Here is a 27,844-nt window from a genome sequence, read left to right as displayed (position 1 = left end):
AAGATGGCGGCTGCAAGGCTGGGGCGACGGCGTAACGGGATGTGTAGTCCAGGCGCCTTACTTCTTCCTTGGGGACATGGGGGAGAAGACTACGGTAAAGATGGCGGCCTCGCCCTTTGACCTCTGCGCCGGCATCTCCTGGGAAATGTAGTTTCCTGCAGAGCTCACCAGAGAAAGGACGTTGCTGTTGAAATGTGAATCTCGGCGGACACGCCAAAATACGAGCCGACGGAAACGGAAAGACTCTTTCCTCCTCTCCCCGCCGCCCGCTTCGGAACAGCCTGGCGGGAAGTGTAGTCCCAAACTTTCACTCACGAGTGGAGGAGGAGGATTTATGTCACCAGTGGGCATCAGTGCGGGTGGGGGAGAAAGACGTCGGGCGATCCAGGAATAAAGAATGTCCGCCTCCCCATGGGACGAGGACTTCGTGTTTCAGGGAAGGGCTCTTAAAGGAAGGCAACGAAGACTTCGTGTTTCAGGGGAGGGCTCTTAAAGGAAGGCAGCAGGAATCCATCAATCTCCTCGGGACCAGGGGGGCGTGGTTCTCGCGGAGATACATTCACGCTCTTGTCCTCTAGAAAGTCTGAGCGCCTCGCGCTCGATGCCTGCTCCCCAGACCTCCGGGAATCAGTGTCTTACAAAGCGTGTGGGCTCCGGGGACAAGGACCTGGGGTCAGAGAGAATTCCCGCCCCGCTCCGCGACAGTAAGCCACCAAACTGCTTTTTCTCATCTGCAAAATGGGGACAATAGGGATAATGAACCCCACCTCCAAGCACAGTTGGGAGCGTTAAACAAGACAGTGTTCTTGCCACCAGACTGCCCAACTCTGGCACGGGGCACTTTGTGGTAGATCCCTTTCCAAGGTCCTTTCCTGCCCAGCAGTTCTGGGAGTCCAGGACTCCATAACGCAGGACGCAGTTAGCTCCCGTGAGAGGAAAATTGACGGGCAGGCTCCTCCCAGCTTGAGCCGACCCCCGCCCCGCTACTTCTCATAGGGGTCTTATTACCGAGCACTGCTCCTAGGGGGCGCTCAGTCTCCATTCGACTGAAGTCTTATAAACACGAATTCCGCAACGTGGAGTTGCGGGCGCTGCACAGCTGTCCAGGCTTATCGCCTACCTGATTTCCAGTCAGCCTTGGAGGCCTCTGCCTAAACACAACTGCCTATGCAAACGGGACTGCTTCTCACCTCTGCCGTTTTTTGTTTTTTGTGTGTTTTAAGGTCTTGCCACCAGACCTCTGTCGCCTGGGCTGGAGTGATCATAGTTCATATCAGGATCATAGTTCGCTTCAGCCTCGACCTCCTGGGCTCAAGCGATCCTCCTGCCTCAGCCTTGCGAATACCTGGGACTTCAGGCACGCGCCACGACACCCAGCTAATTTTTAAACTATAATTATTTTTTGTTCAGATGAGGTCTCACTATGTTCCCTGCTGGTCTTGAACTCCCGGGCTCATGTGTTCCTTCCACGTTGGCCTACCTAAGTGTTGGGATTACATGCGTGAGCCAACAGCCATACCCCCCTTCTCAATCTTCCTCCTCCCCTAGAAAACCTGCTCACTTCTGTCCCCGAGACGGCCCCCTCCCCTTCTCTCTGGCTTCTGTGTTTGGCGCACCAGCCCCAGCGAGGACTTGGTGGGTGCAGTTTTTCTATCAGGAAAGTCAATGGCTGGCCAGTGTAGTGTGAAGTTCCAGCTTGGCAGAGACTTGCCCAAGGTAGGACAGGAGGCTCCTTGCTGCTCAGGCTTTATCAGTCAGGAAATTCCTATCCCTCCCTAGAGGACTGGCTGTCTCCTCTATCCTCGCTGCTTTTTTTTTTTTTTTTTTTTTTTTTTTTTTTTTTTTTTTGAGGAGGAGGAGGAGGAGTTTCGCTCTTGTTACCCAGGCTGGAGTGCAATGGCACGATCTCGGCTCACCGCAACCTCCGCCTCCTGGGTTCAGGCAATTCTCCTGCCTCAGCCTCCTGAGTAGCTGGGATTACAGGCACACGCCACCATGCCCAGCTAATTTTTGTATTTTTAGTAGAGACGGGGTTTCACCATGTTGACCAGGATGGTCTCGATCTCTCGACCTCGTGATCCACCCGCCTTGGCCTCCCAAAGTGCTGGGATTACAGGCTTGAGCCACCGCACCCGGCCATCCTCACTGCTTTAATTGGGGCTTGCATGATTGCCTTCTACCCTGTTCCTTCTGCTTCACATACCCTTCCCACCCCCATCTCACTTCACCTAGTTCACTAGTCATCCTTCAGGTCTCTATTTATGTATTTATTTTTTATTTTTTCTACTCTCCCACTTTTTTTTTTTTTTTTTTTTTTTTGAGACGGAGTTTCCCTCTTGTTGCCCAGTCTGGAGTGCAAGGGCAAGATCTTGGCTCACTGCAATCTCCACCTCTCAGGTTTAAGCGATTCTCCTGCCTCGGCCTTCTGAGTAGCTGAGATTACAGGCATACGCCACCAAGTCCAGAGATTTTTTTTGTATCTTTAGTAAAGACAGGTTTCTCCATGTTGGTCAGGCTGGTCTCGAACTCCCGACCTCAGGTGATCCGTCTGCCTTGGCCTCTTAAAGTGGTGGGATTACAGGCGTGAGCCACCTCGACCGGCCTTAGTCTCCCACCTTTCTGAAAGCTCTTTTTTTTTTTTTTTTTTTTTTTTTGAGATGAAGTTTCACCCCTGTTGCTTAGGCTGGAGTGCAATGGCACAATCTCAGCTCACTGCAACGTCCACCTCCCGGGTTCAAGTGATTCTCCTGTCTCAGCCTCCCAAGTATCTGGGATTACAGGCACATGCCACCATGCCCGGCTAATTTTTGTATTTTTAGTAGAGACAGGGTTTCCTCATATTAGTCAGGTTGATCTCAAACTCCTGACCTCAGGTGATCCACCCGCCTTGTTCTCCCAAAATGCTGGGATTACAGGTGTGAGTTACTGCACCCAACCCAAAGGTCTCTATTTAAATGCCACTGTGAGCCAGGTGTGGTGGCTCACGCCTGCAATCCCCACACTTTGGGAGACCTAGGCAGTCAGATCATGAGTCAGGAGTTGGAGACCAGCCATGGCCAGTATGGTGAAACCCTGTTTCTACTAAAAGTGCAAAAATTAGCCAGGCATGTTGGCATGTGCCTGTAATCCTAGCTACTTAGGAAGCTGAGGCAGGAGAATCACTTGAACTTGGGAGGTGGAGGCCAGGCCTGGTGGCTCACACCTGTAATCCCACCACCTGGGGAGGCCAAGGAGGGTGGATCAAGAGGTCAGGAGTTGGACCAGCCTGGCCAAGATGGTGAAACTCCCTACTAAAAATACCAAAAAAAAAATTGGGCATGGAGGTGGATGCCTGTAATCCCAGCTGCTGGGGAGGTTGAGGCAGAGAATTGCTTGAACCCAGGAGGTGGAGGTTGCAGTGAGCCGAGATCACGCCACTGAACTTCAGCCTAGATGACAGAGGGAGATTCTATCTCAAAACAAAACAACAACAAAATATTTTTTAAAAGGCTAGGTGCAATGGCTCATGCCTGTTACCACAGCACTTTGGGAGGCTGAGGTGGGTGGATCACGAGGTCAGGAGTTCCAGACCAGCCTGGCCAATATGGTGAAACCCCATCTCTACTTAAAAAATACAAAAATTAGTCGGGCTTGGTGGTGCACGCCTGTAGTCCCAGCTACTCAGGAGGCTGAGGCAGGAGAATTGCTTGAACTTGGGAGGTGGAGGTTACAGTGAGCCAAGATAGCTAATTAAAGGGGTAAGAGAAGCTGACTCAACACAGCTTGGAAGGAGAAGAACTAGAAAACTTATGGACAGCCCTTATGACAAGCACAGCATCCTCTGGGTCCCAGGAGAAGTTAGTGCCACCTGATGGAGGCTTTTTCTACTCTAGAGGCTGGGGTGGGAGAATCACCTGAGCCTGGGAGGTCAAGGCTGCAGCGAGTCATGATTGAGCCACTGCATTCCAGCCTGGGCAACAGAAAGAGACCGCATCTCTAAAAATAAAAAATATAGGCAGGGTGTGGTGGCTCATGGCTGTAATCCCAGCACTTTGGAAGGCAGAGGCAGGCAGATCATGAGGTCAGAAGATGGAGACCATCCTGGCCAACATGGTGAAACCCCGTCTCTACTAAAATGCAAAAAAAAATTAGCTGGGTGTGGTAGTAGCATGCCTGTAGTCTCTGCTGCTCGGCAGGCTGAGGCAGGGGAATTGCTTAAACCTGGGAGGCAGAGGTTGCAGATCGAGCCACTGCTCTCCAGCCTGGGTGACAGAGTGAGATTCCATCTCAAGAAAAAAAAAAAAAAAAAAGATGAACAAAGGCAAGACTTGAACCAAAGCCCACTGCCTCCCAAATTCCTGGGATTCCCAAGATATCAGCTTCTGGTGGGATCAAAACAGAGATGGAGACAAGTTGACCTGCAGGGTAGGGCAGGATGAGGGTAAAGGGAGCAGGGCTACAGACCTCTGACCTCTGCGGAGACAGATGCCTTGAACAACAGAGGTGGGCCTGGAGTGAGGCTAATTCCTCCAGATGTGAAGAACACCACGGGGGACTGGGCTCACCCCGAACCCTAACCCTGTAATCCCAGCACTTTGGGAGGCTGAGGTGGGCAGATCACCTGAAGTCAGAAGTTTGTGACCAGCCTGGCCAACATAGTGGAACCCCATCTTTACTAAAAATACAAAAATTAGTTGGTGTGGTGGCAGGTGCCTGTAATCCCAGCTACTCTGCAGGCCAAGATAGGAAAATTGCTTGAACCCGGGAGGCAGAGGTTGCAGTGAGCCAAGATTGTGCCACTGCACTCCAGCCTGGGTGACAAAATGAGACTCTGCCTCAAAAACAAATAAAATATATATTTTTTATTTTTTATTAATTTTTTTTTAAACGGGGTTTCACCATGTTGGTCAGGCTGGTCTTGAACTCCCGAACTCAGGTGATCTGCCCACCTCAGCCTCCCAGAGTGCTGGGATTACAGGCGTGAGCCGCTGAGCCTGGCTCTTTTTTTTTTTTTTTTTTTTTTTTTTTTTGAGAGGGAGTTTTGCTCTTGTTACCCAGGCTGGAGTGCAATGGCACGATCTCGGCTCACCGCAACCTCTGCCTCCTGGGTTCAGGCAATTCTCCTGCCTCAGCCTTCTGAGTAGCTGGGATTACAGGCGTGCGCATAGTTTTTGTATTTTTAGTAGAGACGGGGTTTCACCATGTTGACCAGGATGGTCTTGATCTCTTGACCTCGTGATCCACCCGCCTCAGCCTCCCAAAGTGCTGGGATTACAGGCTTGAGCCACCGCGCCCGGCCCTTTTGTTGTTTTTTTAAAGGGTGGGAGAGCGCCCTTGGGTCTCGAACCACACAGAGTTGTTGTTTTCCACCATAGAAGGCACTGTCGAAGTAACCGCTGAGCTAAAGCCAGCCAAAAACAAATAAAATTTTTAAAAAATAAAAAAATCAAAAATGAATTCATCCTTCATGGTTTTCAAATCCTTTTTCTTAAACTTGGAAGAATCTTAACAGGAAATGTTATTGATGGCAAAGAGACATTTATGTGAAGTTCCACAGTTCTTTCAGTTAAATTTCTATTTGTGTTCTTTTTGTTAAAGTTAAACATAATTTTAAAAATAGGATATCTAGTATTAATTGATTGTCATAAAATCTTTTTCTATGTATCTGATCAAATGTCTGGAACAACGCTCACAAAATGTTAACACAGTCACAGTTACTCCTGGGTGGTGAAATAGGGTGTGTTGCTGGTTTCTTCTTTGTTCATTTATGATTTGCTTTAATTTTTCTAATGAACAGGCATTTAAAAATGATAAAGTTATTAATCTTTTTCTTAAATACCTTTTTTTTTTTTTTTGAAGGAGTCTTGCTCTGTCACCCAGGCTGAAGTGTAGTGGCACGATCTCAGCTCACTGCAACCTCTGCCTCCCAAGTTCAAGCAATTCTCCTGCCTCAGCTTCCCAAGTAGCTGGGATTACAGGCACACGCCACCATGCCCAGCTAATTTTTATATATTTTTTTGTAGAGACAGGGTTTCACCATGTTGGCCATGCTTATCTCAAACTCCTGAACTTGTGATCTGCCTGCCTCGACCTCCGAAAGTACTGGCTATTATACGCGTGAGCCACTGTGACCTGCCTTTTTTTTTTTTTTTTTGAGACGGAGTCTCACTCTGCCTCTCAGGCTGGAGTGCCGTGGTTTGATCTCAGCTCACTGCAACCTCTGACTCCTGGGTTCAAGCGATTCTCTTGCCACAGCCTAAGTAGCTGGGATTACAGGCATGCACCACCACGCCCAGCTAATTTTTGTATTTTTAGTGGAGATGGGGTTTCATTGTGTTGGCCAGGCTGGTCTTGAACTCCCACCTTGGCCTTCCAAAGTGCTGGGATTACAGGTGCAAGCCATCCTGCTCAGCCTTTTAAAAAAAAAAAAATACGAGATCTCACTCTGTCACCCAGGCTGGAGTGCAGTGCCACAGTCACAGCTCACTGCAGCCTTGACCTCCCAGGCTCAAGCAATTATCCCATCTCAGCCTCCCGAGTAGCTGGGGCTACAGGTGCACACCACCTTGCCTGGCTAATTTTTGTATTTTTTGTAGAGACAAGGGTCACACTATGTTGCCCAGGCTGGTCTTGAACTGGCCTCAAGCAATCCCCTCGCCTTAGCCTCCCAAAGTGCTGAGATTACAGGTGTGAGCCACTGCACCCAGCACACTTGCCTCTGTCCTGAATGGGCCCCACTGTGTGGTTTTCTGGATGACACTGGGTCATGCTTGAGCAAAGGCACCAGATCTCTTTGGGAGCACGTGTGCGACTGGGGTGTGGAGTTGGGCTCCAGGCATAGGCTCATGGACATTGAGCCTTTGCCATTGGTTGCAGGCATTATGTGTTAGTGGTGCAACCCTTAACAGGCCCAGGAGGGGCCTCATAGTAGGGGTCAGGACACTTGGCAGGTGGAATCAGTGAAAACCCATGCATGGGAATAATTATCCCAGTTTCCAGACAAGGGAGCAAACTAAGGCTCAGAGAGGTTAAGGAATGTGTCCAAGCTAGCAAAGAACAAAGGCAGGGTCTGGGCGCAGTGGCTCATGCTTGTAATTGCAACACTTTGGGAGGCTGAGGCAGGCAGATTGCTTGAGGCCAGGAGTTCAAGACCAGCCTGAGCAACATGGCAAAATCCTGTCTCTACTAAAAATACAAAAAATTAACTGGGCATGTGGCACATACCTGTGATCTGAGCTACTTGGGAGGCTGAGGCACGAGAATCCCTTAAACTCGGGAGGCAGAGGTTACAGTGAGCCAAGATGACGCCACTGCACTCTAACCTGGGCAACAGAGTGAGACTCTGTCTTAAAAAAAAAAAAAAAAAAAAAGCCGGGCGCGCTGGCTCAAGTCTGTAATCCCAGCACTTTGGGAGGCCGAGGTGGGTGGATCACGAGGTCGAGAGATCGAGACCATCCTGGTCAACATGGTGAAACCCCGTCTCTACTAAAAAAAATACAAAAAAAAAAAAAACTAGCTGGGCGTGGTGGCGCATGCCTGTAATCCCAGCTACTTAGGAGGCTGAGGCAGGAGAATTGCCTGAGCCCAGGAGGCGGAGGTTGCGGTGAGCCAAGATTGCGCCATTGCACTCCAGCCTGGGTAACAAGAGCGAAACTCCGTCAAAAAAAAAAAAAAAAAATGAGGCTGGACGTGTGGACTCAAGACTGTAATCCCAGCACTTTGGGAGGCCAAGGCGGGCAGATCACCTGAGGTCAGGAGTTCAAGACCAGCCTGGCCAACATGGAGAAACCCCATCTCTACTTAAAATAGAAGATTAGGCCGGGCGCGGTGGCTCAAGCCTGTAATCCCAGCACTTTGGGAGGCCGAGGCAGGTGGATCACGAGGTCGAGAGATCGAGACCATCCTGGTCAACATGGTGAAACCCCGTCTCTACTAAAAATACAAAAAACTAGCTGGGCGTGGTGGCGCGTGCCTGTAATCCCAGCTACTCAGGAGGCTGAGGCAGGAGAATTGCCTGAGCCCAGGAGGCGGAGGTTGCGGTGAGCCGAGATCGCGCCATTGCACTCCAGCCTGGGTAACAAGAGCGAAACTCTGTCTCAAAAAAAAAAAAATAGAAGATTAGCTGGGCATGGTGGCGCATGCCTGTAATCCCAGCTACTAAAGAGGCTGAGGCAGGAGAATCACTTAAACCCAGGAGGCAGAGGTTGTGATGAGCCAAGATTGTGCCATTGCACTCCAACCTGGGCAACGAGAGTGAAACTCCCTCTCAAAAAAAACAAAAAAAAAAAAACACAAAAAAACAAACAAACAAAAAAAAAAAACGCCGAGCACAGTGGCTCACACCTGTAATCCTAGCACTTTGGGAGGCCGAGGCAGGCAGATTACGAGGTCAGAAGATTGAGACCATCCTGGCCAACATGGTGAAACCTGGTCTCTTAACTAAAAATACAAAAATTAGCCAGGCATAGTGGCATGCGCCTGTAATACCAGCTACTCGGGAGGCTGAGGCAGGAGAATCACTTGAACCGGGAAGTAGAGGTTGCAGTGAGCCGAGATCAGGCCACTGCACTCTCGCCTGGCAATCGGGCAAGACTCCATCTCAAAAACAAAAAAAGAAAGAAAGATGAACAAAGGACTTAAACCAAAGCCTGCTGCCTCCTAAATTGCTGGATTCCCAAGGTGTCAGCTTCTGGTGTGATCAAAACAGGGATGGAGACAAGTTGACCTGCAGGGTGGGGCACAATGGGGATAGAGGGGGCAGAGCTGCAGACCTCTGCGGAGACAGATGACAGATGCCTTGAACAACAAAGCTGGGCCTGAGTTGAAGCTAATTACTCCAGCTGTGAAGAACACCTGTGGGGCTGGGTGTGGGGGCTCACACCTGTAATCCCAGCACTTGCTGAGCCGAGGAAATCACTTGAGGTCAGGAGTTTGTGATCAGCCTGGCCAACATGGTGAAACCCCGTCTCTATTAAAAATACAAAAATTAGCAGGGTGTGATGGCACATGCCTGTAATCCCAGCTACTCAGCAGGCTGAGGCAGGAGGCTTGCTTAAACCCAGGAGGCGGAGGTTGCATGGCCAAGATTGCACCACGGCACTCTAGCTTGGGTGACAGACGCTCCAAAACAAAACAAAAAAAAACAAAACAAAAAAACACCTTGATGGGGAAAGAGAAAGAAAGGGAAGCCCCAGAGAAAGGTGGGTGGTGGTGGGCTGCCCCACATATGCCGTCCACCTGTGAATAGCTCCAGATCAAGTATCTGCCTCGCTCTCCCCCTCCTGCCCCTCCTCTTCCCCCTACTCCACTACCATGGCCTGCACCAACTCAATGGGCCTCCTATAATCCCCTGACATCACTGCCTGCAGCCCTGGCAGGCCCCAGACTTGGAGAGCCTGTTTAGGACCCCTCACCTGAGAACCCATCTTTTCCCTCAACCTCCTCCCACCCTCCTTCAGCTCACAGTTCAGATCTGGAACCCCACAACCACCCCAACCTGGAGACAGGAGTCTAGCATCTGCCCTGGCTCTGCTGTGTGATGCCAGGTAAGTAGCTGCCCGTTTCTGGGCCTCAGGCTCTTTATCTAAGTCTTCCCAACCCCCAGCTCATCGCATCAACCTGTCTGGGCTTCTTTTCAGCACCATGTCATTTTAGGAAACCTTGGTGTTTTTTTTTCATTCATATGTTTCTTCTTGTTCTCCCCCACTGGACTGTGTGCCTGTGAGACAAGGACTTTACCTGCCTTATTATCCACCCTGGTGCTGGCACACAGTAGGTGTTCTCTTAATACCTACTGGGGCCAGGTGCAGTGGCTCATACCTGTAATCCCAACACTTTGAAAGGTTAAAGTGGGAGGATCACTTGAACCCAGGAGGTGGAGGCTGCAGTGAGCTATGATGGTGCCACTGCACTCCAGCCTGGGCAACAGAGCAAGACCCTGTATCTCAAAAAAAACTTCTTTTGGGCCTGGCACGGTGGCTCACGCCTGTAATCCCAGCACTTTGGGAAGCCAAGGCAGGCTGATCACCTGGGGTCGGGAGTTCAGGACCAGCCTGGCCAAAACAGTGAAACCTCATCTCTACTAAAAATACAAAAATTAGCTGGGCATGGTGGTAGGCACTTGTAATCCCAGCAACTCAGGAGGCTGAGGCAGAGAATCACTTGAACCCAGGAGGTGGAGGTTGCAGTGAGCTGAGATGGTGCCCCTGCATTCCAGCCTGGGCAACAGAGTGAGACTCCATCTCAAAACAAACAAAAAAATACCTGTTGAGTGCCCGTGCGGGCCCCTCTACCTTCAGGTCACCACCTGACCAGGGGAGCTAGGGTAGAACAGGATTCCAGCCCGCTAGGGTAGGAGTCTGACTGATGACTGCCTGACTCAGGAGGTGGGCAGGGGATGAGAACTGAACATTTGTTCCATGATGGAGAGTTTGGGGAAGCACAGGAGTGAGACTAGAACCTAGCGTGTCTCTCCAACCCTGCCCCTCTGCTGCAAGGCTTTCCTGAGGGACAGTGCCTCAGGTGTTTGTGTGTATCCGAGTGTGTTGTGCCTGGGCAGAGGGATGAGATCTCTCAGTATATCAGAGGCTGAGACATGGCCAGATCCCAGGACTGCTGGCCCCCAGCTCCGTGTGCGTCTGTGCACATATGTGGGCATGAGTTGCATGTCCCATGTCTGTTCCGTGCAGGTGCCTCTGGCTGGGCCCCCAGGGGTGCAATATGTGTTCCCCTGTCTATGTGCATACATGCGTCTGGGACTCTGTGTGATGTGTGTAAGCCTGGCAGAATCCCACATGCATGTAACCATGCCTGCTAAAATTTCAGCTCCATGAGGGCATGGATATTTGTCTGTCTTGTTCCATGCTCTGTCCCCACACTTAAAACAGGGACTGGTGCACAGTTAAGGGCCCCTAACCGCTGAATGAGTGAGCACATGAAAGTGTGTGCTCGCGCCTCTGTGTGCCCTCGTGCCAATGCATGTGTAGACGTGTGAATGTTGCTGTGCCTATGGGTGCACCCATGTGTGGACGATGTTGCTCACACTCCACCCTCCTGTCCCTTTTCCAAACTCGGGAGCCTGGGCCAAGTGACTGGGTCCCTGTGGGGCGGAGCAGGAGGTGGCCTCCTCTGGGAAACTGGATCCCAGGACGTGCTGAACAGCAGGGAGCAGGGCGGCCCCTTTGTCCCCAGATAATCCCCATCCCGCCCTTGCCCCCGCCCTCCCAGCCACCAGGGTTTAGGGTCGAGTTTGGGAGCTGGAGGGGCCTGGGCGTCCCCTCTGTGCCCCCTTCCCTACCTATTTCCTGCCTCTGGGGCTTCGACTTCCCAGTCCCAGACCTCCCGTGTGGAACACGTGCACCCCCATCCGGGTCCTCCCACCGGCTCCCTGTCCTGTCTGGTGGCCAGGTCTTTCTCTCATTCTTTGCCAGGGCCCTGCCCAATCCTGTCCCCCTCCCCAGGGTGTGACTCCCTCTCTCTTGGGCGGCCCCAGGGCTCAGCCCCAGGTATAAAGACACCTGAGGGGCAGGAGGTCAGGTGTCCTGAAAGACCCAGAGGCTGCGGAGAGGAAGGAGCCGAGGAGAGAACATGAGCTGTCCACTGGGTGAGTGAAGGGCAGGGGCGCCAGGCCCCAGAGACGCAGGAGGGGGGGACCCAGACAGCCCCTCCTCTCTGTGACTCAGGTGCCCAGCTGTCTTTGCACCTGCTGGAAATCCTCCCACATCAAGGCTTCGTTCATCATTCATTTGATAAATATTTCTTGAGTACCTATCATGTGCTAGGTACTGTTCGAAGCATCTGGGGAGACAGCAGTGAACAAACAGACAAAATCCATGGCCTCATGGAAATTTCGCTCTGCAGACACATAATACATGTGCTATTAAGTAAATTGTAAAGCTAGTGTGACAGACAGTGGTGCAGTGAGCCAACTGTGGCTTTTATTGTTGGTGGTGGTTTGTTTGTTTTTTGAGACAGGGTCTTGCTCCGTGGCCCAGGCTGGAGTCCAGTGGCAGAATCTGTGCTCGTTGCAGGCTTGAACTCCAGGGCTCAAGCGGTCCTCCTGCCTCAGCTTCCTGAGTAGCTGAGACTACAGGTGTATGTTAGCAGGTCACGCTAATTTTTTTTTTTTTTTTTTTTTTGAGACAGAATTTTTGCTCTGTTGCCTAGGCCAGTGTGTGGTAGCATAATCTCAGCTCACTGTAACCTCCACCTCCTGGGTTCAAGCGATTATCTTGCCTCAGCCTCCTGAGTAGCTGGGATTACAGATGCCCGCTACCACGCCTGGCTAATTTTTATATTTTTCATAGAGACAGGGTTTCACCATGTTGGCCAGGCTGGTCTTGAACTCCTGACCTCAAGTGATCCACCCACCTTGACCTCTCAAAGTGGTGGGATTACAGGCATGAGCCACTGCACCCAGAATTTTTTTTAAAAAGCCTTTGTGTCGGGATATGATCTCTGTATGTTGTCCAGGCTGGTCTCAAACTCTGAGGCCCAAGCGATCCTCCCAAAAGGGAGGGATTACAGGTGCAAACCAGGGCAAGCCCCAAGTTTGTCAAATGAAGGAATGAAATGGTATTCCCTCCCAGGCTTCTCTGAGTTGCTTCTGAACTCTGGGAACTCAGGAATGTGGAAAAGGGAATGAAGGAGGCTGCGCTGGGTTTGTCTCTCTTCTCCATTGCTCCCGGCTGGTGACCTTAGGTCATTCTCCTCCTCTCTCAGCCTCACACTGTTGGCGGACACATAAACTGGACCAGATCTTTGAGAGGACAATTTGGCAGCATCTATTCACGTTTAAGATAAGCATACCAGCATGTGCTCATGCCTGTAATCCCAGGACTTTGGGAGGCCAAGGCAGGAGGCCAAAAGATGGAGACCAGCGTGGGCAACATAGTGAGACCCTGTCTCTACATAAAATTTAAAAAATTGGCCAGGCGCAGTGGGTCACACCTGTAATCCCAGCACTTTGGGAGACTGAGGCAGGCAGATCACCTGTGATCAGGAGTTCAAGACCAGCCTGGCCAAAATGGTGAAACCCCATCTGTACTAATAGAGAAAAATCAGCCGAGCATGAAAACAGGCGCCTGTAGTCCCAGCTACTTGAGAGGCCGAGATGGGAGAATCACTTGAACTGGGAAGATGGTGGCTGCAGTGAGCGAAGATCACACCACTGCACTCCATCCAGCCTGGGTGGCTGAGTGAGACTCTGTCTCAAAAAAAAAAAAAAAAAAGAAAGAAAGAAAGAAAGAAAATTAACTGAGTGTGGTGGCATGGGCCTGTAGTCCCAGCTACTTGGGAGGCTGAGGTGGGAGATCCCCTGCCTCCAGGAATTTGAGGCTGTGGTGAGTTATGATCACTCCCCTGTATTCCAGCCTGGGTGACAGAGTAAAACCCTATCTCTATTATTTTTTTTTTTTTTTGAGATAGAGTTTCACTCTTGTTGCCAAGGCTGGCGTATAGTGGTACAATCTCAGCTCACTGCAACCTCTGCCTCCTGGGTTCAAGCGATTCTCCTGCCTCAGCCTCTCAAGTAGCTGGGATTACAGGTGTCTGCCACTGCAGCCTGCTAATTTTGTATTTTTAATAGAGACAGGTTTTCTCCATTTTGGTCAGGCTGGTCTCGAACTCCTGAACTCAGGTGATCTGCTTGCCTTGGCCTTCCAAAGTGCTAAGATTATCGGCATGAGCCACCATGCCTGGCCAACTCCTCATCTCTAAAAGAAGGAAAAAAGTCACACTTTCACCGTCTGCCTTTAAAGGATAGAATTAACAGGATTTACTGTGGGACTGGATGTGTAGAGTAAGAATAAAGTGGAACATCAAATTGCACACCATGGCTTTGGCCTGAGCAACTAGAAGAATGAAAGTGCCTTCACCTGAGACAAGGGAGCTTGAGAGAGGAGGGGCTTGGGGGAATATTCCAGAATTAAAGCCTGGATATTTTGAGTTTGAGATGCTTACTAATATTCAAGTGAAAATGTCCAGTAGCTGGCCGGGCATGGTGGCTCATGCCTGTAATCCCAGAACTTTGGGAGGCCGAGGCAAGTGGATCACCTGAGGTCGGGAGTTCGAGACTAGCCTGATCAACATCGAGAAACCTTGTCTCTATTAAAAATACAAAATTAGTCAGGCATAATGGTGCATGCCTGTAATCCCAGCTACTCGTGAGGTTGACACAGGAGAATCACTTGAGCCTGGGAGGTGGAGGTTGCAGTGAACTGAGACAGCACCACTGCAGTCTAGCCTGGAAAACAAGAGTGAAACACCATCTCAAAAAAAAAAAGAAAGAAAGAAAGAAAGAAAATGTCAACTAGCTGAATCAGTGACCCTGGAGTTCCCAGTGTTCTGGGCCAGGATAATCTACTGCAGGAGGGTTTGTCACTGACTTGGGTACACAGGATCGAGGTAGGCCCACAAGGGCTGGGCCCTTTTCAGGAGTTGTAAAGATGAATGAATGAATTGGAGGCAGGGTCAGGGCCATGGTGCTGACCTCCGGCTTCCTCTGCCAGCCCGCCTCTGCCTGCTGACCCTGCTGTCACCACCCCTCAGCTCAGCAGCCCCCATCTCCCCGGCTGAGCCCATTAGTCAAGCCTACAGCCTGGCCCTCTACATGCAGAAGAACACGTCAACGCTGCTGCAGACTTATGTGAGTGACAAGGGGCATGAGCAGGGGACGAGGGGAGAGGGACACTCCAGTGTTCACTAGAGCCACACTCACTCAAAGGCTGTCACTGGCACCTGGGTGACCTTGGGCAAGTCATTCTTCCTCTCTTGGTCTCAGCTTCCTCATCTGCAAAATAGGATGCTGAGTGTGCCTTTGCCGACTTCCCAGGACTGTGACGGTTCAAAGGACACACCCAGAGAGAAGGGCTTTATACAGCCAAGATTACTTTCCCACCACTCATGCTGCCTGATTACCTGGGCCCATGCCTGCTTGGCACTCTATCCCCATCATCTGTCGCCCTGGCTGGAGTGCAGTGATGCGATCTCAGCTCACTGCAACCTCTACCTCCTGGGTTCAAGTGATTCTTGTGTCTCAGCCTCCCAAGTAGCTGGGATTACAGGTGTATGCCACCACATTCAGCTAATTTTTATATTTTTAGCAGAGACGGGATTTCACCATGTTGGCCAGTTTAAACCCCTGGCCTCAATTGATCCACCTGCCTCCGCCTCCTAATTCGCTGGGATTACAGGCGTGAGCCACTGTGCCTATCCTCTACCCCCATTATCTTACTGACTCCTCAAACAATTCTAGGAGGTGGAATTATAATCCATTTTACTGATGAAGAAACGGAGTCTTAGGGGGGCTGAATAATTTGCCCCAGGTCACAGAGCTAATAACTGGCAGTGCAAGGATCTGAAGCCAAGTCTGTGGAATTTCTTCCCCCCTCCAGGCCCACCACACCCCCTCAAAGTTAAAGCTGGCAGCCCGTTGGCTGAGTCTGACCCACAGCTGTTTTTTGGTTTGGTCCATACAGCTCCTGTTCAAAGTGTGAATATGAATCGCTGTCTGTAGCAGGTATGGGGATGCCACTGGTCAGTGCTCCTACCCGGCATCACAGTCCTCCTTCTTCACAACTAACACTATCTGCCTGGCCCTGGAGGCCCTGGCATTTGCAGGTCTTTCTCTGTGCTAGACTTCTGGCCAGTGTGAAGTTACTGAACCTTTCAACCCAGTTTCTAGTCCCATAGCTGTCACTATTCCCTGGATAGCCTTGGGCACCCTGAGCCTCAGTTTTTCCACTCGTAAATGGGGGTGTGGGACCAGGCAATCTGCCGGTTAGGATATCTATCAGTGTGCACTAAGGTCCCAGGGGCCAAGCACTGTGGCTAACACCTGTAATCCCAGCACTTTGGTAGGCTGAGGGGGGCAGATCACCTGAGGTCAGTAGTTCAAGACCAGCCTGGCCAACATGGCCCAAACCCTGTCTCTTCCAAAAATACAAAAATTAGCCAGGTGTGGTGGTGCACACTTTTACTCCCAGCTGAGGAGTAAAAGTGTGCTTTTTTACTCAGGAGGCTGAGGCAAAAGAATCTCTTGAACCTGGGAGGTGGAGGTTGCAGTGAGAGATTGCACCACTGCATTCCAGCAAGGGTGACAGAGTAAGACCCTGTTCCAGAGGGGGGGGAAAAAAAGATTCTGGTGATCTTACTTTGTGATAGAACTTTGATGGAGAAGGTTCTTGATTAAATGTAAAAATATTAACAAGTATTTATTAATGATTGCAATAAAATTAACAGGCCGGGTGTGGTGGCTTATGCCTGTAATCCCAGTACTTTGGAAGGCCGAGGTGGGCAGATCACAGGTCAGGAGTTTGAGACCAGCCTGGCCAACATGATGAAACCCTGTCTCTACTAAAAATACAAAAATTAGCTGAGCTAATCCTAGCTATTTAGGAGGCTGAAGCAGGAGAATTGCTTGAACCTGGGAGGTGGAGGTTGCAGTGAGCCAAGATTGTGCCACTGCACTCCAGCCTGGGTAACAGAGCAAGACTCTGTCTCAGGAAGAAAAAAAAAAAAAAAAAAGCCAGGTGTGGTGGTTCCCACCTGTAATCCCAGCACTTTGGGAGGCTGAGGCGAGCTGATCACCTGAGGTCGGGAGTTTGAGACCAGCCTGACCAACATGGAGAAACCCCAACTCTGCTGAAAATACAAAAAATTAGCTGGGCATGGTGGCACATGCCTGTAATCCCAGCTACCTAGGAGGCGGAGGCAGGAGAATCGCTTGACCCTAGGAGGTAGAGGTTGCAGTGAGCAGAGATCACGCCATTGCACTCCATCCTGGGCAACGAGAGCGAAACTCTATCTCAAAACAAACAAACAAATAAATAAAATGAAATAAAATAAGCAAATATAACTAAATGCTGTAGATTTTAAAAAAAGATACCAGGCTATAACTACATTGTCAATAATATACTTGGTTTAAAATATTACAGTAGACTGGGTGTGGTGGCTCATGCCTGTAATCCCAGCTACTTGAGAGGCTGAGGCAGAATTGCTTGAACTTTGGAGGCAGAGCATGCAGTGAGCCACGATCGTGCCATTGCACTCCAGCCTGGGCAACAAGAGCAAAACCCTGTCTCAAAATAAATAAATTAATAATGAAATAGTACAGTAATAATTATGTTCATTGATATTAATATAAATATTAATTAATGATGGCTTATCACACCCTTATTGTTTATCAGATGTTATATTGTATATTAGACTCTGTGCTAAGTGCTTTTTTTTTTGAGACGGAGTTTCACTCTTGTTACCCAGGCTGGAGTGCAATGGCATGATCTCGGCTCACTGCAACCTCCGCCTCCTGGGTTCAGGCAATTCTCCTGTCTCAGCCTCCTGAGTAGCTGGGATTACAGGTACGCACCGCCATGCCCAGCTAACTTTTTGTATTTTTAGTAGAGATGAGGTTTCACCTTGTTGACCAGGATGGTCTCGATCTCTTGACCTCGTGATCCACCCACCTCGGCCTCCCAAAGTGCTGGGATTACAGGCTTGAGACACCGCGCCCGGCCTGCTTTTTTTTTTTTTTTTTTTTTTTTTTTTTTTAAGACCGTTTTACTCTGTCACCCAGGCTGGAGTGCAGTAATGTAATCTCAGCTCATTGCAACCTCTGCTCCTAGGTTCAAGCAATTCTTGAGCCTCAGCCTCCCAAGTAGCTGGGATAACAGGCATGCACTACCACAACCTGGCTAATTTTTGTATTTTAGAGACAGGTTCTTGCCATGTTAACCAGGCTGGTCTTGAACTCCTGACCTCAAGTGATCTGCCCTCTCAGCCTCCCAAAGTGCTCAGATTACAAGCGTGAGCCACCATGCCTAACCTGCTAAGTCCTTTATATATATGATTTCCTATCATCTTCATAATAATACTGCCAGGTGGGAATTCCTGAAGCTTGTGACTCCACCTTGCAAAGCTAGAATGCACAGAATGACACACCTGAGCCTCCTAGAGCCCTTGCCCTGTGTCAGGACATCCCAGCAGCTCCGGGAGACGCAGCAAGTGGTGACTCCTGGGAAGAAGCCAGTCTCGGCGCGCAGGCGTGAAGTCAGAGTCCCAGGCACCGCTCTGGTCTTCTTACTCCTGTCTGTCTCTGTCCTTCCTGCAGCTCCGGTACCAGGGCAGCCCTTTTAGTGACCCTGGCTTCTCAGCCCCTGAGCTCCAGCTCAGCAGCCTGCCTCCTGCCACGGCCTTCTTCAAGACCTGGCATGCCCTGGATGATGGGGAACGGCTGAGACTTGCCCAGGGGGCCTTCCTGGCCTTGACCCAGCACCTCCAGCTCGTGGGGGATGACCAGAGCGACCTGAACCCTGGCAGTCCCATCCTGCTGGCTCAGCTCAGGGCTGCGAGACTCAGGGCTCAAGGCCTGCTAGGCAACATGGCCACCATCATGACGGCCCTGGGGCTGCCAATCCCCCCAGAAGAGGATACTCTCGGGCTTGTTGCCTTTGGGGCCTCGGCCTTCGAGAGGAAATGTCGAGGCTACGTGGTGACCCGGGAATATGGCCACTGGACAGACCGTGCTGTGAGGGACTTGGCTCTGCTCAAGGCTAAGTACCCAGCATAGAGGGGCAGGACTTCCTGTCAGAGGCTGCAGCACTTCCTGTTTCATAATGGCCTCTTTTCTGCCTTGCTTTTGGGCTAGAGAAGGAGATACAGCTTGTCTAGCAGACGGGGCTTGGGTGCCATGTCTGGGAATATTTCCTGGAAGCCAGGTCTCAATTCCTTATTTCGGGGGCCTTCCTGCCCAGGTCCTCTGGCCTGCTTTCCAGGTCTGGGTCAATCTCCGTGGATATCACTCCATGGGCTACTCATCCAGTGGTACTGGGGTCCACTTCCTGGTTGGAAAGACGTGCCTCTCCAAAGAGATTTCACCTGCCACCCTACAGGGAGAGGACAGTTGGTCCCCTTCCTAGGCTCTCCCGGAGACCTTCTCCTTTTGGTAATTTTGGGGAGGTCAGGTCTGCCTTCCTGTCTCCGTCTACCTCATTTCCTCTATGAGGATCCTGCCTTTCTGAGCAGATAGGCCTCCCTTCTTCCTGCTGAGGTTCATCGGCTCCCCTCGTTGGCCTCTCTGTCAGGGGCTACTATTTCACTTCCTGTCCTCAGGGGCACCACTTCCTGATCCGTGGAAGCCCAATTCTTGAAGAACTAAGGGCTGCATCACATCTGTTTCCTGTTGGGGCACATCCACTTCCTGTTCTGGGCTGGCAGAGGGCACCGCTGCCCTGGGGCTGTCAACCTCCTATTTATACTGGGCTTTTGGGGCATGTCTGGGGGACCAGGCTGCACCCCAAGGGTTCTTTTCTCCCTAAAGCTGTCTCCAACAATTATATATGCAGGTAACTTTAGTTTCCTTTTTATTTTTAAACATTTTATTTACAAAAAATTAATTTATTTTCCAGAAATAAAACTCTTTTAAGGTGTTGTTTGTTTTGTCTCCACAGATCTCGTGGGAGAACGTGGAGGTGTGTAGGAATAGGGCAGAGGGGCTGAAGGAAGGGAGGACATCAAAGGGACAGGGCTGAGGCCCAAAGGGATGGGGTGTGGGAGACTGAGGATATGGGTGGAGTGAGCCCGCGGAAGGCGGCTGAGACGCGGAGTAGCCTTCCCCCCACAGGACCAGCAGGCACACCGGTGGCCAGGAAAGCACAGAGAGACGGCCAGCGGGGGACAGGAGACAAGGTGTCACCTCCTTGAGATGAGGCTGAGATGTTCACAGGCACTCACATGGAGCCACAGGGAGAGAGGAGGTGGGGATGGAGAAGGGCAGAGACCTCCCTGAGCTGCGTAAAGGGGGAGGCCAAAGGAGACGGAGGTAGGCCCAAGGATGCAGAGAAAGGAGTGAGAGCGATAAAACGGTAGACCCAGACGGAGAGTTAAGAGAATGGGGAAAGCAAAGCATAAAGAGGCCGTGGCGGTGACTTAACGCCTGCAATCCCAGCACTTGGGGAGGGTGGAGCGGGAGGATCGCTTGAGCCCGAGAGTTCAAGACCAGCCTGGGCAACATGGCGAGACCTCAGTTCTATAAAACTTAAAAAAGCCGGCTGTGGTCGCCTGTCTGTAGTCCCAGCTGCTGGGGAGGCTGAGGCGGGAGGATGGCTTGAGCCCAGGAGGTTGAGGCTGCAGTGCTGGGATCGCACCACTGCACTCCAGCCTCGGCGACAGACTGAGACCCTGCCCGTCCCCTCCCCTCCTCCCCTCCCCCCACAAAAAGCAAAGAAGGCCGAGCAATGGAGACAGGCGAGAACAGACGGACGCCGACAGCGGCAGAGAGAGACAAAGAAGCGGAGTGAGAGACGGAGCCCGGAGCAAGGAGGCGGCGCGAGCTGCCCCGCCGCGCTTAGGCCGGGCCCCCGGGTAGCAGCTGGCCCAGGTCGCCCTCGGTGCGGCTCAGCCACTCGCGGTAGAGGCCGCACACGCGGAGCCCCAACACCTTGGCGGGGAAGACCCCGGAGGCGGCGGCGGCGGCGGCGGCGGCTGCGGGGGGCTCGGCCCGGGGTCCGCGGTTGGCTGCGCCCAGCGCGGCCAGCACGGCCTCCACCGCGGCTCCCAGGGCCCGGGCCTGGCGCGCCGCGTCCTCCAGGTGGCGCAACAGGCGCGGCGCGCGCGGGTTCAGCTCGGCCTGGCGGCGGCGCACGCCGTCCAGCAGCGGGGGCAGCGCGGCCAGCGCAGCCGCGTCCAGCCGCAGCCGCTCGTGCACCGGCAGCCCCGCGTGGCTCGGAGCCGGGGCGCTCAGGCCGGCTACGGGCAGCCGCGGCGGGGAGAAGCCGGGCAGCCCGAAGGGGTCTCCCTGGAGCTGCACCTGCGGAGACACAGCCGGCGGGTCAGCAGGCCCCGGAGCACGGTCGAGGGGCTGTTAACTGGGCTCCCCACCCGCTCTCTGGGGGCCTCAGTTTCCTCATTTTGCGAATGATAACCCCTCCTAACAGAGCTGCTCTGTTTAGGGCAAAACAAAGTGGCATGCTCTTGACACCAATGCCTGTTTCTTCCTACCTAAACTGGACCCAGCATGCCAGCACTTCGGGAGCCAAGGCTAGAGGATCACTAGAGCCCAGGGGTTCGAGACCAGCCTGGGCAACATAGCAAGACCACCCCCCAGCCACCTGCCCCAGCTCTGCCAAAAAAAAAAAAAAAAAAGGCGGGCGTGGTGGTGCATGCCTGTAGTCCCAGCTATAATGGAGGTTGAGGCTGAGGTGGTTGGATTGCTTGAGCCCAGGAGGTCAAAGCTTCAGTGAGCCATAATAGCGTCACTGCCCTCCAGCCTGCATGACAGTCAGACCCTGTCTCAATAAATAAATAAATAAGAACTGTTAACAGCAGCAACTTCATAAGGCAGCTATGACCATGTTAAATGTTCAAGACAGGAGCTGGCCCCAGGAAGAGTTCAAGAAAAGTGTCAACTCTTTTATTAATATTACCTTACAGACCGGAATTCAAATCCTGTCTCTACCACTTATAGCTGTGCAGTTTGGGGCAAAACCGCTTCCCTTCTCTGAGCCACAGTCTTCTCATCCGTACAATGAATGGGGAAGCTTCCTGTCCTGTCTTCATGGGAATCATATAAGATAGTCCAGGGCCCAAGGGGGCTTCATTCCATTCCCTATCCTCCCCAACCTCTGCACCTGCATCGAGCAGGGGCTTAATGGATCAATATCATATGATTGAACAAATGAAAGATAAAGGTGGGGCTGGGTGCGGTAGCTCACGCCTATGATCCCAGCACTTTGGGAGGCCGAGGCAGGCAGATCACCAGAGGTCATGAGTTCGAGACCAGCCTGGCTAACATGGCGAAACCCCATCTCCACTAAAAATACCCAAATTAGCCTGATGTGGTGACGGGTGCCTGTAATCTCAGGTACTTGGGAGGCTGAGGAAGAAGAATCTCTTAAACCCCAGAGGCAGAGGTTGCAGTAAACTGAGATGTACCATTGCACTCCAGCCTGGGCTACAAAAGCAAAACTCTGTTTCAAAAAAAAGAAAAGTTGGGCTAGAGATACAGTGACTTACCCTAAGAAGTGGCAGAGCTGGAATTTGAACTAAAGTTCGTAGCACCACAAAGCTAGTTTTGCTTGTTTGTTTGTTTTAAATAGACAGGGTCTCACACTGTCGCCAGGGGTGGAGAGCAATGGTTTGATCACATAGCCTCCAGGTCTCAAGCAATCCTCCCCACTCAGCCTCCTGAGTAGCTGGAACCATAGGCATACACCACCACGCCTGGATAATTTTTTCTTTTCTTTCTTTAATTTTTTTTTTTTTTTGAGACGGAGTTTCACTCTTGTTACCCAGGCTGGAGTGCAATGGCGCGATCTCGGCTCACCGCAACCTCCGCCTCCTGGGTTCAGGCAATTCTTCTGCCTCAGCCTCCTGAGTAGCTGGGATTACAGGCACGGGCCACCATGCCCAGCTAATTTTTTGTATTTTTCGTAGAGACGGGGTTTCACCATGTTGACCAGGATGGTCTCGATCTCTTGACCTCGTGATCCACCCACCTCGGCCTCCCAAAGTGCTGGGATTACAGACTTGAGCCACCGCGCCCGGCCAATTTTTTTTTTTTTTTTTTTTTTTTTTTTTTTTTTTTTTAAGAGATGAGGGCTCACTATGTTACCCAGACTGGTCTTGAATTCCTGGGCTCAAGCAATCCTCCTGCCTGAGCCTCTTAAAGCACTGGGATTACAGGCGTGAGCCAAAGCACCCAGCCCAAAGCTAGTTCTATTACACTACTATTCACTGCCATGTTGTTACATTATTTTAATGTTATTGTTACTGCCCAAGCTCACAATTAACAAGTTGGCAGGCCTACAGTCTTCTTTCCATGGGCAGGACCCTCTGCCTAACCAAAGATGTCAGCTGATCCCTGTCTTCTGTAAAAGTGCCCTCTTGGGATAGAATTGTTGCTCCAGATTGGAATCTCTTCTTGGCCTCCCTGAATATCCCAGCTGGAAGAGTTCACAGTTCATCTTGTTTAGCTGCCTGCTTTCACTGCTGGGGAGAGACCAAGGCCCAAGATCACACAGAGCCTAGAACCTTGGTTTCCTGAGGTACAGACCAGAGTTCTCTTCACTGCTCCAGGCTACCTCTGACTTAAAGCACCAAGGTCGCTTGAGCCCAGGAGTTCAAGACCAGCCTGGGCCATATAGCGAAACCCTGTGTCTATAAAATAATTTTAAAAATTACCGAGGCGTGGTGGTGCATGCCTGTGGTCCCACCTACTTGAGAGGCTAAGGCAGGAGGATGTCTTGAGCCCAGGAGGTTGAGGCTGCCGTGAGCCATGACGGCACCACTGCACTCCAGCCTGGGTGACAGAGCGAGGCCTTGTCTCAAACACGAAGCACCGACGAGGGTGCCTTCAAGCTTGAGAGGACATTATGGCATCTGGGTCACAGACAGGCCTCTTCCAGTTTGCTGTGTGGCCAGGGGCAAGTTGCTGTCCCTCTCAGGAGCCCTCATTTCCACAGCTGGAAAATGAGGTTGAGAGAAAGGTTGATGGAGGACCGCTGGATGTCTGCTCCCATCCCCCAGGCCCCTGGCGCCCCACCCCCATTCCCACTCACATATTCCTGGAGCAGCTGCTCGGCATATTTGGTGAGGAGGTGCGCAAGGCTGTGTGTCTGACGGATCTTGGCCTCCAAGTGGGGAACGAGTGAGACTGAGGAGTCAGCCTGGGGGGCTTCTGGTGGGAAAGTGGGAGGAATGAGGATGGCCCAAGCCCCTGCTCCTTGATCACCTCTCCCAAGCCGTCTCTTCCTTCCTGACCCCATCAGGGTCTGTCCCATTCCAACTGAGGGAAAATGAGGCACCAGACCTTTGTCAAGTGGGTGGTCTCCCTGAAATGTATTGCCTATCCCCAAATCACTGTTGAAATCCTAGTAAAGGCAAATTCAAAGACAGTCATGCCTTGCTTAACAACGGGGATACATTCTGAGAAATGCATCCTTAGGCGATTTCATCGTGTTGCAGACATAGAGTGCACTTACGCAAAACCTAGATGGTACAGCGTGCTCCATGCCCACACTATGTGGCGTACAGTCAATGGTTCTTAGGCGGCAAACCTGGACAGCATGGTACTGTACGGCAGGCAACTGGAACACAGTGGTAATTGTGTATGTAAACATAGAAAAGGGCTGAGTGAGGAGGCTGATGTTCTGTAATCCCAGCACTTTGGGAGGCCACGTTCAGGCTGACCGTTTGAGCCCAGGAGTTTGAGACCAGCCTGGGCGTCATGGTGAAACCTCATCTTTACAGAAAATACAAAAACAAGCCGGGCATGATGGCAGATGCCAGTCGTCCTAGCTACTTTACAGGCTGAAGTGAGAGGATCACTTGAGCCCAGGGAGGTCAAGGCTGCAATGAGCTGTAAGCATGTCACTGCACTCCAGCCTGGGCAACAGAGTGAGACCCTATCTCTAAATAAATGAATAAATAAAAACATAGAAAAGCTATAGTTAAAATACATGTATCTATGTTTTTTTGTTTGTTTGTTTTTTGTTTCTTTGTTTGTTTTGTTTTGTTTTGAGACGGAGTTTCGCTCTTGTTACCCAGGCTGGAGTGCAATGGCTCGATCTCGGCTCACTGCAACCTCCGCCTCCTGGGTTCAAGCAATTCTCCTGCCTCAGCCTCCTGAGTAGCTGGGATTACAGGCATGCGCCACTATGCCCAGCTAATTTTTTGTATTTTTAGTAGAGATGGGGTTTCACCACGTTGACCAGGATGGTCTCGATCTCTCGACCTTGTGATCCACCCGCCTCGGCCTCCCAAAATGCTGGGATTACAGGCTTGAGCCACCGCGCCCGGCCTATCTATGTATTTTATTAGATATCATGTATATCGGTTGGGCATGGTGGCTCACGCCTATAATCCCAGCACTTTGGGAGGCTGAGGTGGGCAGATCACTTGAGGTCAGGAGTTTAAGACCAGCCTGGCCAACATGGTGAAACCTTATCTGTACAAACAATAGCCAACCATTGGGTGTGGTGGCTCACACCTATAATTCCAGCACTTTGGGAGGCTGAGGCAGGCAGATCACTTGAGATCAGGAGTTCGAGATCAGCCTGGTGAAATCCTGTCTCTACTAAAAATACAAAAATTAGCCAGGCGTGGTGGCAATGTGCCTGTAATCCCAGCTAGTTGGGAGGCTGAGGCATAAGAATCACTGGAACCTGAGAGACAGATTGCAGTGAGCTGAGATCAGATGAGACAGTGAAACTTCATCTCAAAAAAAAAAAAAAAAAATTGGCCGGGCACCATCACACCTGTAATGCTAGCACTTTGGGAGGTCGAGATGGGCAGAGCATGAGGTCGAGATTCAGACCATCCTGGCCAACATGGTGAAAACCAGTGTCTACTAAAAATACAAAAAAAATAGCTGGGTGTGGTGGCGTGGGCCTGTAGTTCCAGCTACCTGGGAGGCTGAGGCAGGAGAATCGCTTGAACCCAGGAGGCAAAGGTTGCAGTGAGCCAAGATCACGCCACTGCACTCCATCCTGGAAACACAGCAGGACTCCATTTCAGAAAAAAAAAAAAGAAAGAAAGAAAGGAAAAGAAATAAGAAAAAGAAAAAAAAAATAGCTGGACATGGTGGAATGCACCTGTAATTCCAGGTACTCGGGAGGCTGAGGCAGGAGAATCGCTTGAACCAGGTAGGTAGAGGTTGCAGTGAGCCAAGGGTGCACTACTGCACTCCAGCCTGGGCAACAGAGCCAGACTTGTCTCAAAACAAACAAACAGGCCAGGCATGGTGGCTCACACCTGTAATCCCAGCACTTTGGGAGGCCAAGGCGGGTGGATCACCTGAGGTCAGGAGTTCGAGACCAGTCTGCCCAACATGACAAAACCCATCTCTAATAAAAATATATATATATATATATATATATATATATATATATATATATATATATACAAAAAAAAAATTAGCCCAGCATGGTGGCGGAAGCCTGGAATCCTAGCTACTCGGGAGGCTGAGGCAGGAGGATTGCTTGAACCCAGGAGGCAGAGGGTGCAGTGAGCCGAGATGGTGCCACTGCACTCCAGCCTGGGCAACAGAGTGAGACTGTGTCTCAAAAAAAAAAAAAAAAAAAAAAAAAAAACCCACACACAAAGCAACAAATATATAGATAGATATAGAGAGAGAAATATATAATACATAAAATTATATATTTATAGAGAGAGAGGTGGGGAGTAGCTGGGGTCTCGCTCTGTCGCCCAGACTGGGGTGCAGTGGTGCCATCTCAGCTCACTGCAGCCTCAACCTCCTGGTCTCAAATGATCCTCCCGCCTCAGTCTCCTGTGTAGCTGGGACTACAGGCATGCGCCACCATGCCCGGTTAATTTTTGCATTTTCTGTAGAGACGGGGTTTCGCCATGTTTCCAAGGCTAAAAATGCATATAATTTTATGAGACAGCCATTGTCTGTGCGGTCCATCTGTTGACCAAATGTTGTTATTCAGTGCATGACTGTGCTGCCTCCTCAGTGCAGCCTCCAGAATCACCCCTCCTTTATAAATGAACTCCTTCCTTCGACTTAAGGCCATTTAAGTGAGCTCCAGAGTAGCTCTTTTAATGGTTCTTTTCTGTGTGTATTTGCCTTAGCCTGGGAGCTCTTTGGGGACAGGGCTGACATATTTCTACCTCAGTGACTGTTAATGGACTTCAACATCATCGAAGCACAGAACTTCACATCGGAATGTGCCTTGAAGGCCCATTTGACAGATAGGGAGACTGACGTCTATTTCCATTTCTCTCTCTGATGCCCCTTTCAAACAAGAAGCTGAGGTGGGCAGTCAGCGAATCAAGGTCCGAAAGAGTCAGTCTGACACCCCGGGATGGACTCCAGTTCCCGATACGCACAGCGCGCACCTGATGCGTGCTGGGGAATGTAGTCCTGACCCGGCGCCCCGCCCCGCCCCCTCCGGAGTTTCCTAGCACCAGTCGCGATCCTCAGCAATCCAGACTTTCGTCTCCTCTTGCCGCTCACTACTTCCTGTGACTCCAAGACTGCCTTCCCTTACTCTACCCCTTCCTCCAGCCCCCCAGCTCTGATTCTTTCCCGAGACTCAGTGGACGCAGGGGTCCTGCCCCAGCCCCGACCCCAGTCCTCCCCCTGGGTGTGCTCGAACTGGTGATCTAAGTCCTTGAGCCCAAGTCCCTAAAGCCTCAGCCCCAGGCCTCCTCTAACAACTCACCTAGCGAGTTGCCGCTTCTCACAACTCACCCGCTCGCTCGTTACCTGATACCGGAGCCCTGCTATTCCCCGCCCAGGCCGCTCCCCTCCCGGACCCTGGGGTGGCCGAGACCCAGACCCCCAGCTTCCAACCCCTCTGACTCCTGCGACCCTCAGCGACCCGGCATCCGGTCCCTCAGCCCCTTACCCAGACTTCCCTCCCTCCGGCTCATGCTGGCCCCTGGCTGATCCCGGCTCCCTCCACGCCCCCCTTTCGAGGGGGGAGAAAGGGGAAAGGGCTGGGGGCGTGGCCCGGCCGCAACCAATCAGAGCCCAGACCCCAAACATTTCGCCCTACCCTCCCCTTTTCAGACAGGATTCCTTGGCCCTGAGCTCAGCTCCTCGCCCGTGGGGCCTAGTGGGGGAAGGGACCCGAGGTGGGAGGCAATTTGTCCGCCTCGTGGACAGGACCTCGGGGCTGGGGATGTCGGGGCCTAGGCGGTAGCCCAGTGTCCTGCTGCCGGCTCAGGCTAGGACCTGAGGCAGGGGCTGCTTTGAGGGGAAAGCTGAGGAGGCAGGAGAGAGAACTGCGGGGCTGGCAGGACAGGAATGCGCAGGCCCTCTCTCTAGTCTGGGGCGCGGCTTGCCAGAGAGGCCACTATAGGAGCCCTCAGGCTTGGGGCGCGCTCGTCCAGACATACATCTCCT

The 27,844-nt window shown here is 51.5% G+C and overlaps 2 protein-coding genes across 3 annotated transcripts; one reads left to right on the top strand and one right to left on the bottom strand.

Annotated features, from left to right (window-relative positions):
• Window positions 1–3: 3 nt before the first annotated feature.
• On the top strand, window positions 4–18,544 carry LOC101039706 (cardiotrophin-2). Its single transcript, XM_074381569.1, has 4 exons — window positions 4–31; window positions 579–704; window positions 14,487–14,623; window positions 18,086–18,544. The coding sequence occupies exons 1-4, from the start codon at window positions 4–6 to the stop codon at window positions 18,542–18,544; spliced, it is 750 nt and encodes a 249-aa protein (XP_074237670.1).
• A 786-nt stretch (window positions 18,545–19,330) lies between these two features.
• On the bottom strand, window positions 19,331–27,400 carry CTF1 (cardiotrophin 1). Of its 2 annotated transcripts, none has more exons than XM_039478167.2 (3): window positions 27,345–27,400; window positions 23,532–23,650; window positions 19,331–20,782 (listed from the first exon to the last, which is right to left on the bottom strand). In XM_039478167.2, the coding sequence occupies exons 1-3, from the start codon at window positions 27,367–27,369 to the stop codon at window positions 20,321–20,323; spliced, it is 606 nt and encodes a 201-aa protein (XP_039334101.1). In that variant the 5' UTR covers window positions 27,370–27,400; the 3' UTR covers window positions 19,331–20,320. The 2 variants fall into 2 exon arrangements, with proteins under 2 accessions (XP_039334101.1, XP_039334102.1); XM_039478168.2 differs by having other exon boundaries at window positions 23,532–23,647; window positions 27,345–27,396.
• Between the last annotated feature and the right edge of the window lie 444 nt (window positions 27,401–27,844).

The sequence above is a fragment of the Saimiri boliviensis genome, chromosome 12, assembly GCF_048565385.1.
Source record: "Saimiri boliviensis isolate mSaiBol1 chromosome 12, mSaiBol1.pri, whole genome shotgun sequence".
NCBI lineage: Eukaryota > Metazoa > Chordata > Mammalia > Primates > Cebidae > Saimiri > Saimiri boliviensis.
Note: the sequence above shows the minus strand (reverse complement) of the source record. Positions and strands in the feature narration are given on the sequence as shown.

Bases quoted from the DNA above. Each gene is read 5' to 3' on its own strand.
- CTF1 (XM_039478167.2), bottom strand. From the start codon at position 27,369: ATGAGCCGGAGGGAGGGAAGTCTGG. The intron at 23,651-27,344 runs GTAAGGGGCTGA...CTTTCCCACCAG, and splicing joins CCGGAGGGAGGGAAGTCTGG to AAGCCCCCCAGGCTGACTCC. The intron at 20,783-23,531 runs GTGAGTGGGAAT...GTGTCTCCGCAG, and splicing joins AGCAGCTGCTCCAGGAATAT to GTGCAGCTCCAGGGAGACCC.
- LOC101039706 (XM_074381569.1), top strand. From the start codon at position 4: ATGGCGGCTGCAAGGCTGGGGCGACGGC. The intron at 32-578 runs GTAACGGGATGT...CTTGTCCTCTAG, and splicing joins TGCAAGGCTGGGGCGACGGC to AAAGTCTGAGCGCCTCGCGC. The intron at 705-14,486 runs GTAAGCCACCAA...TTCCTCTGCCAG, and splicing joins TCCCGCCCCGCTCCGCGACA to CCCGCCTCTGCCTGCTGACC.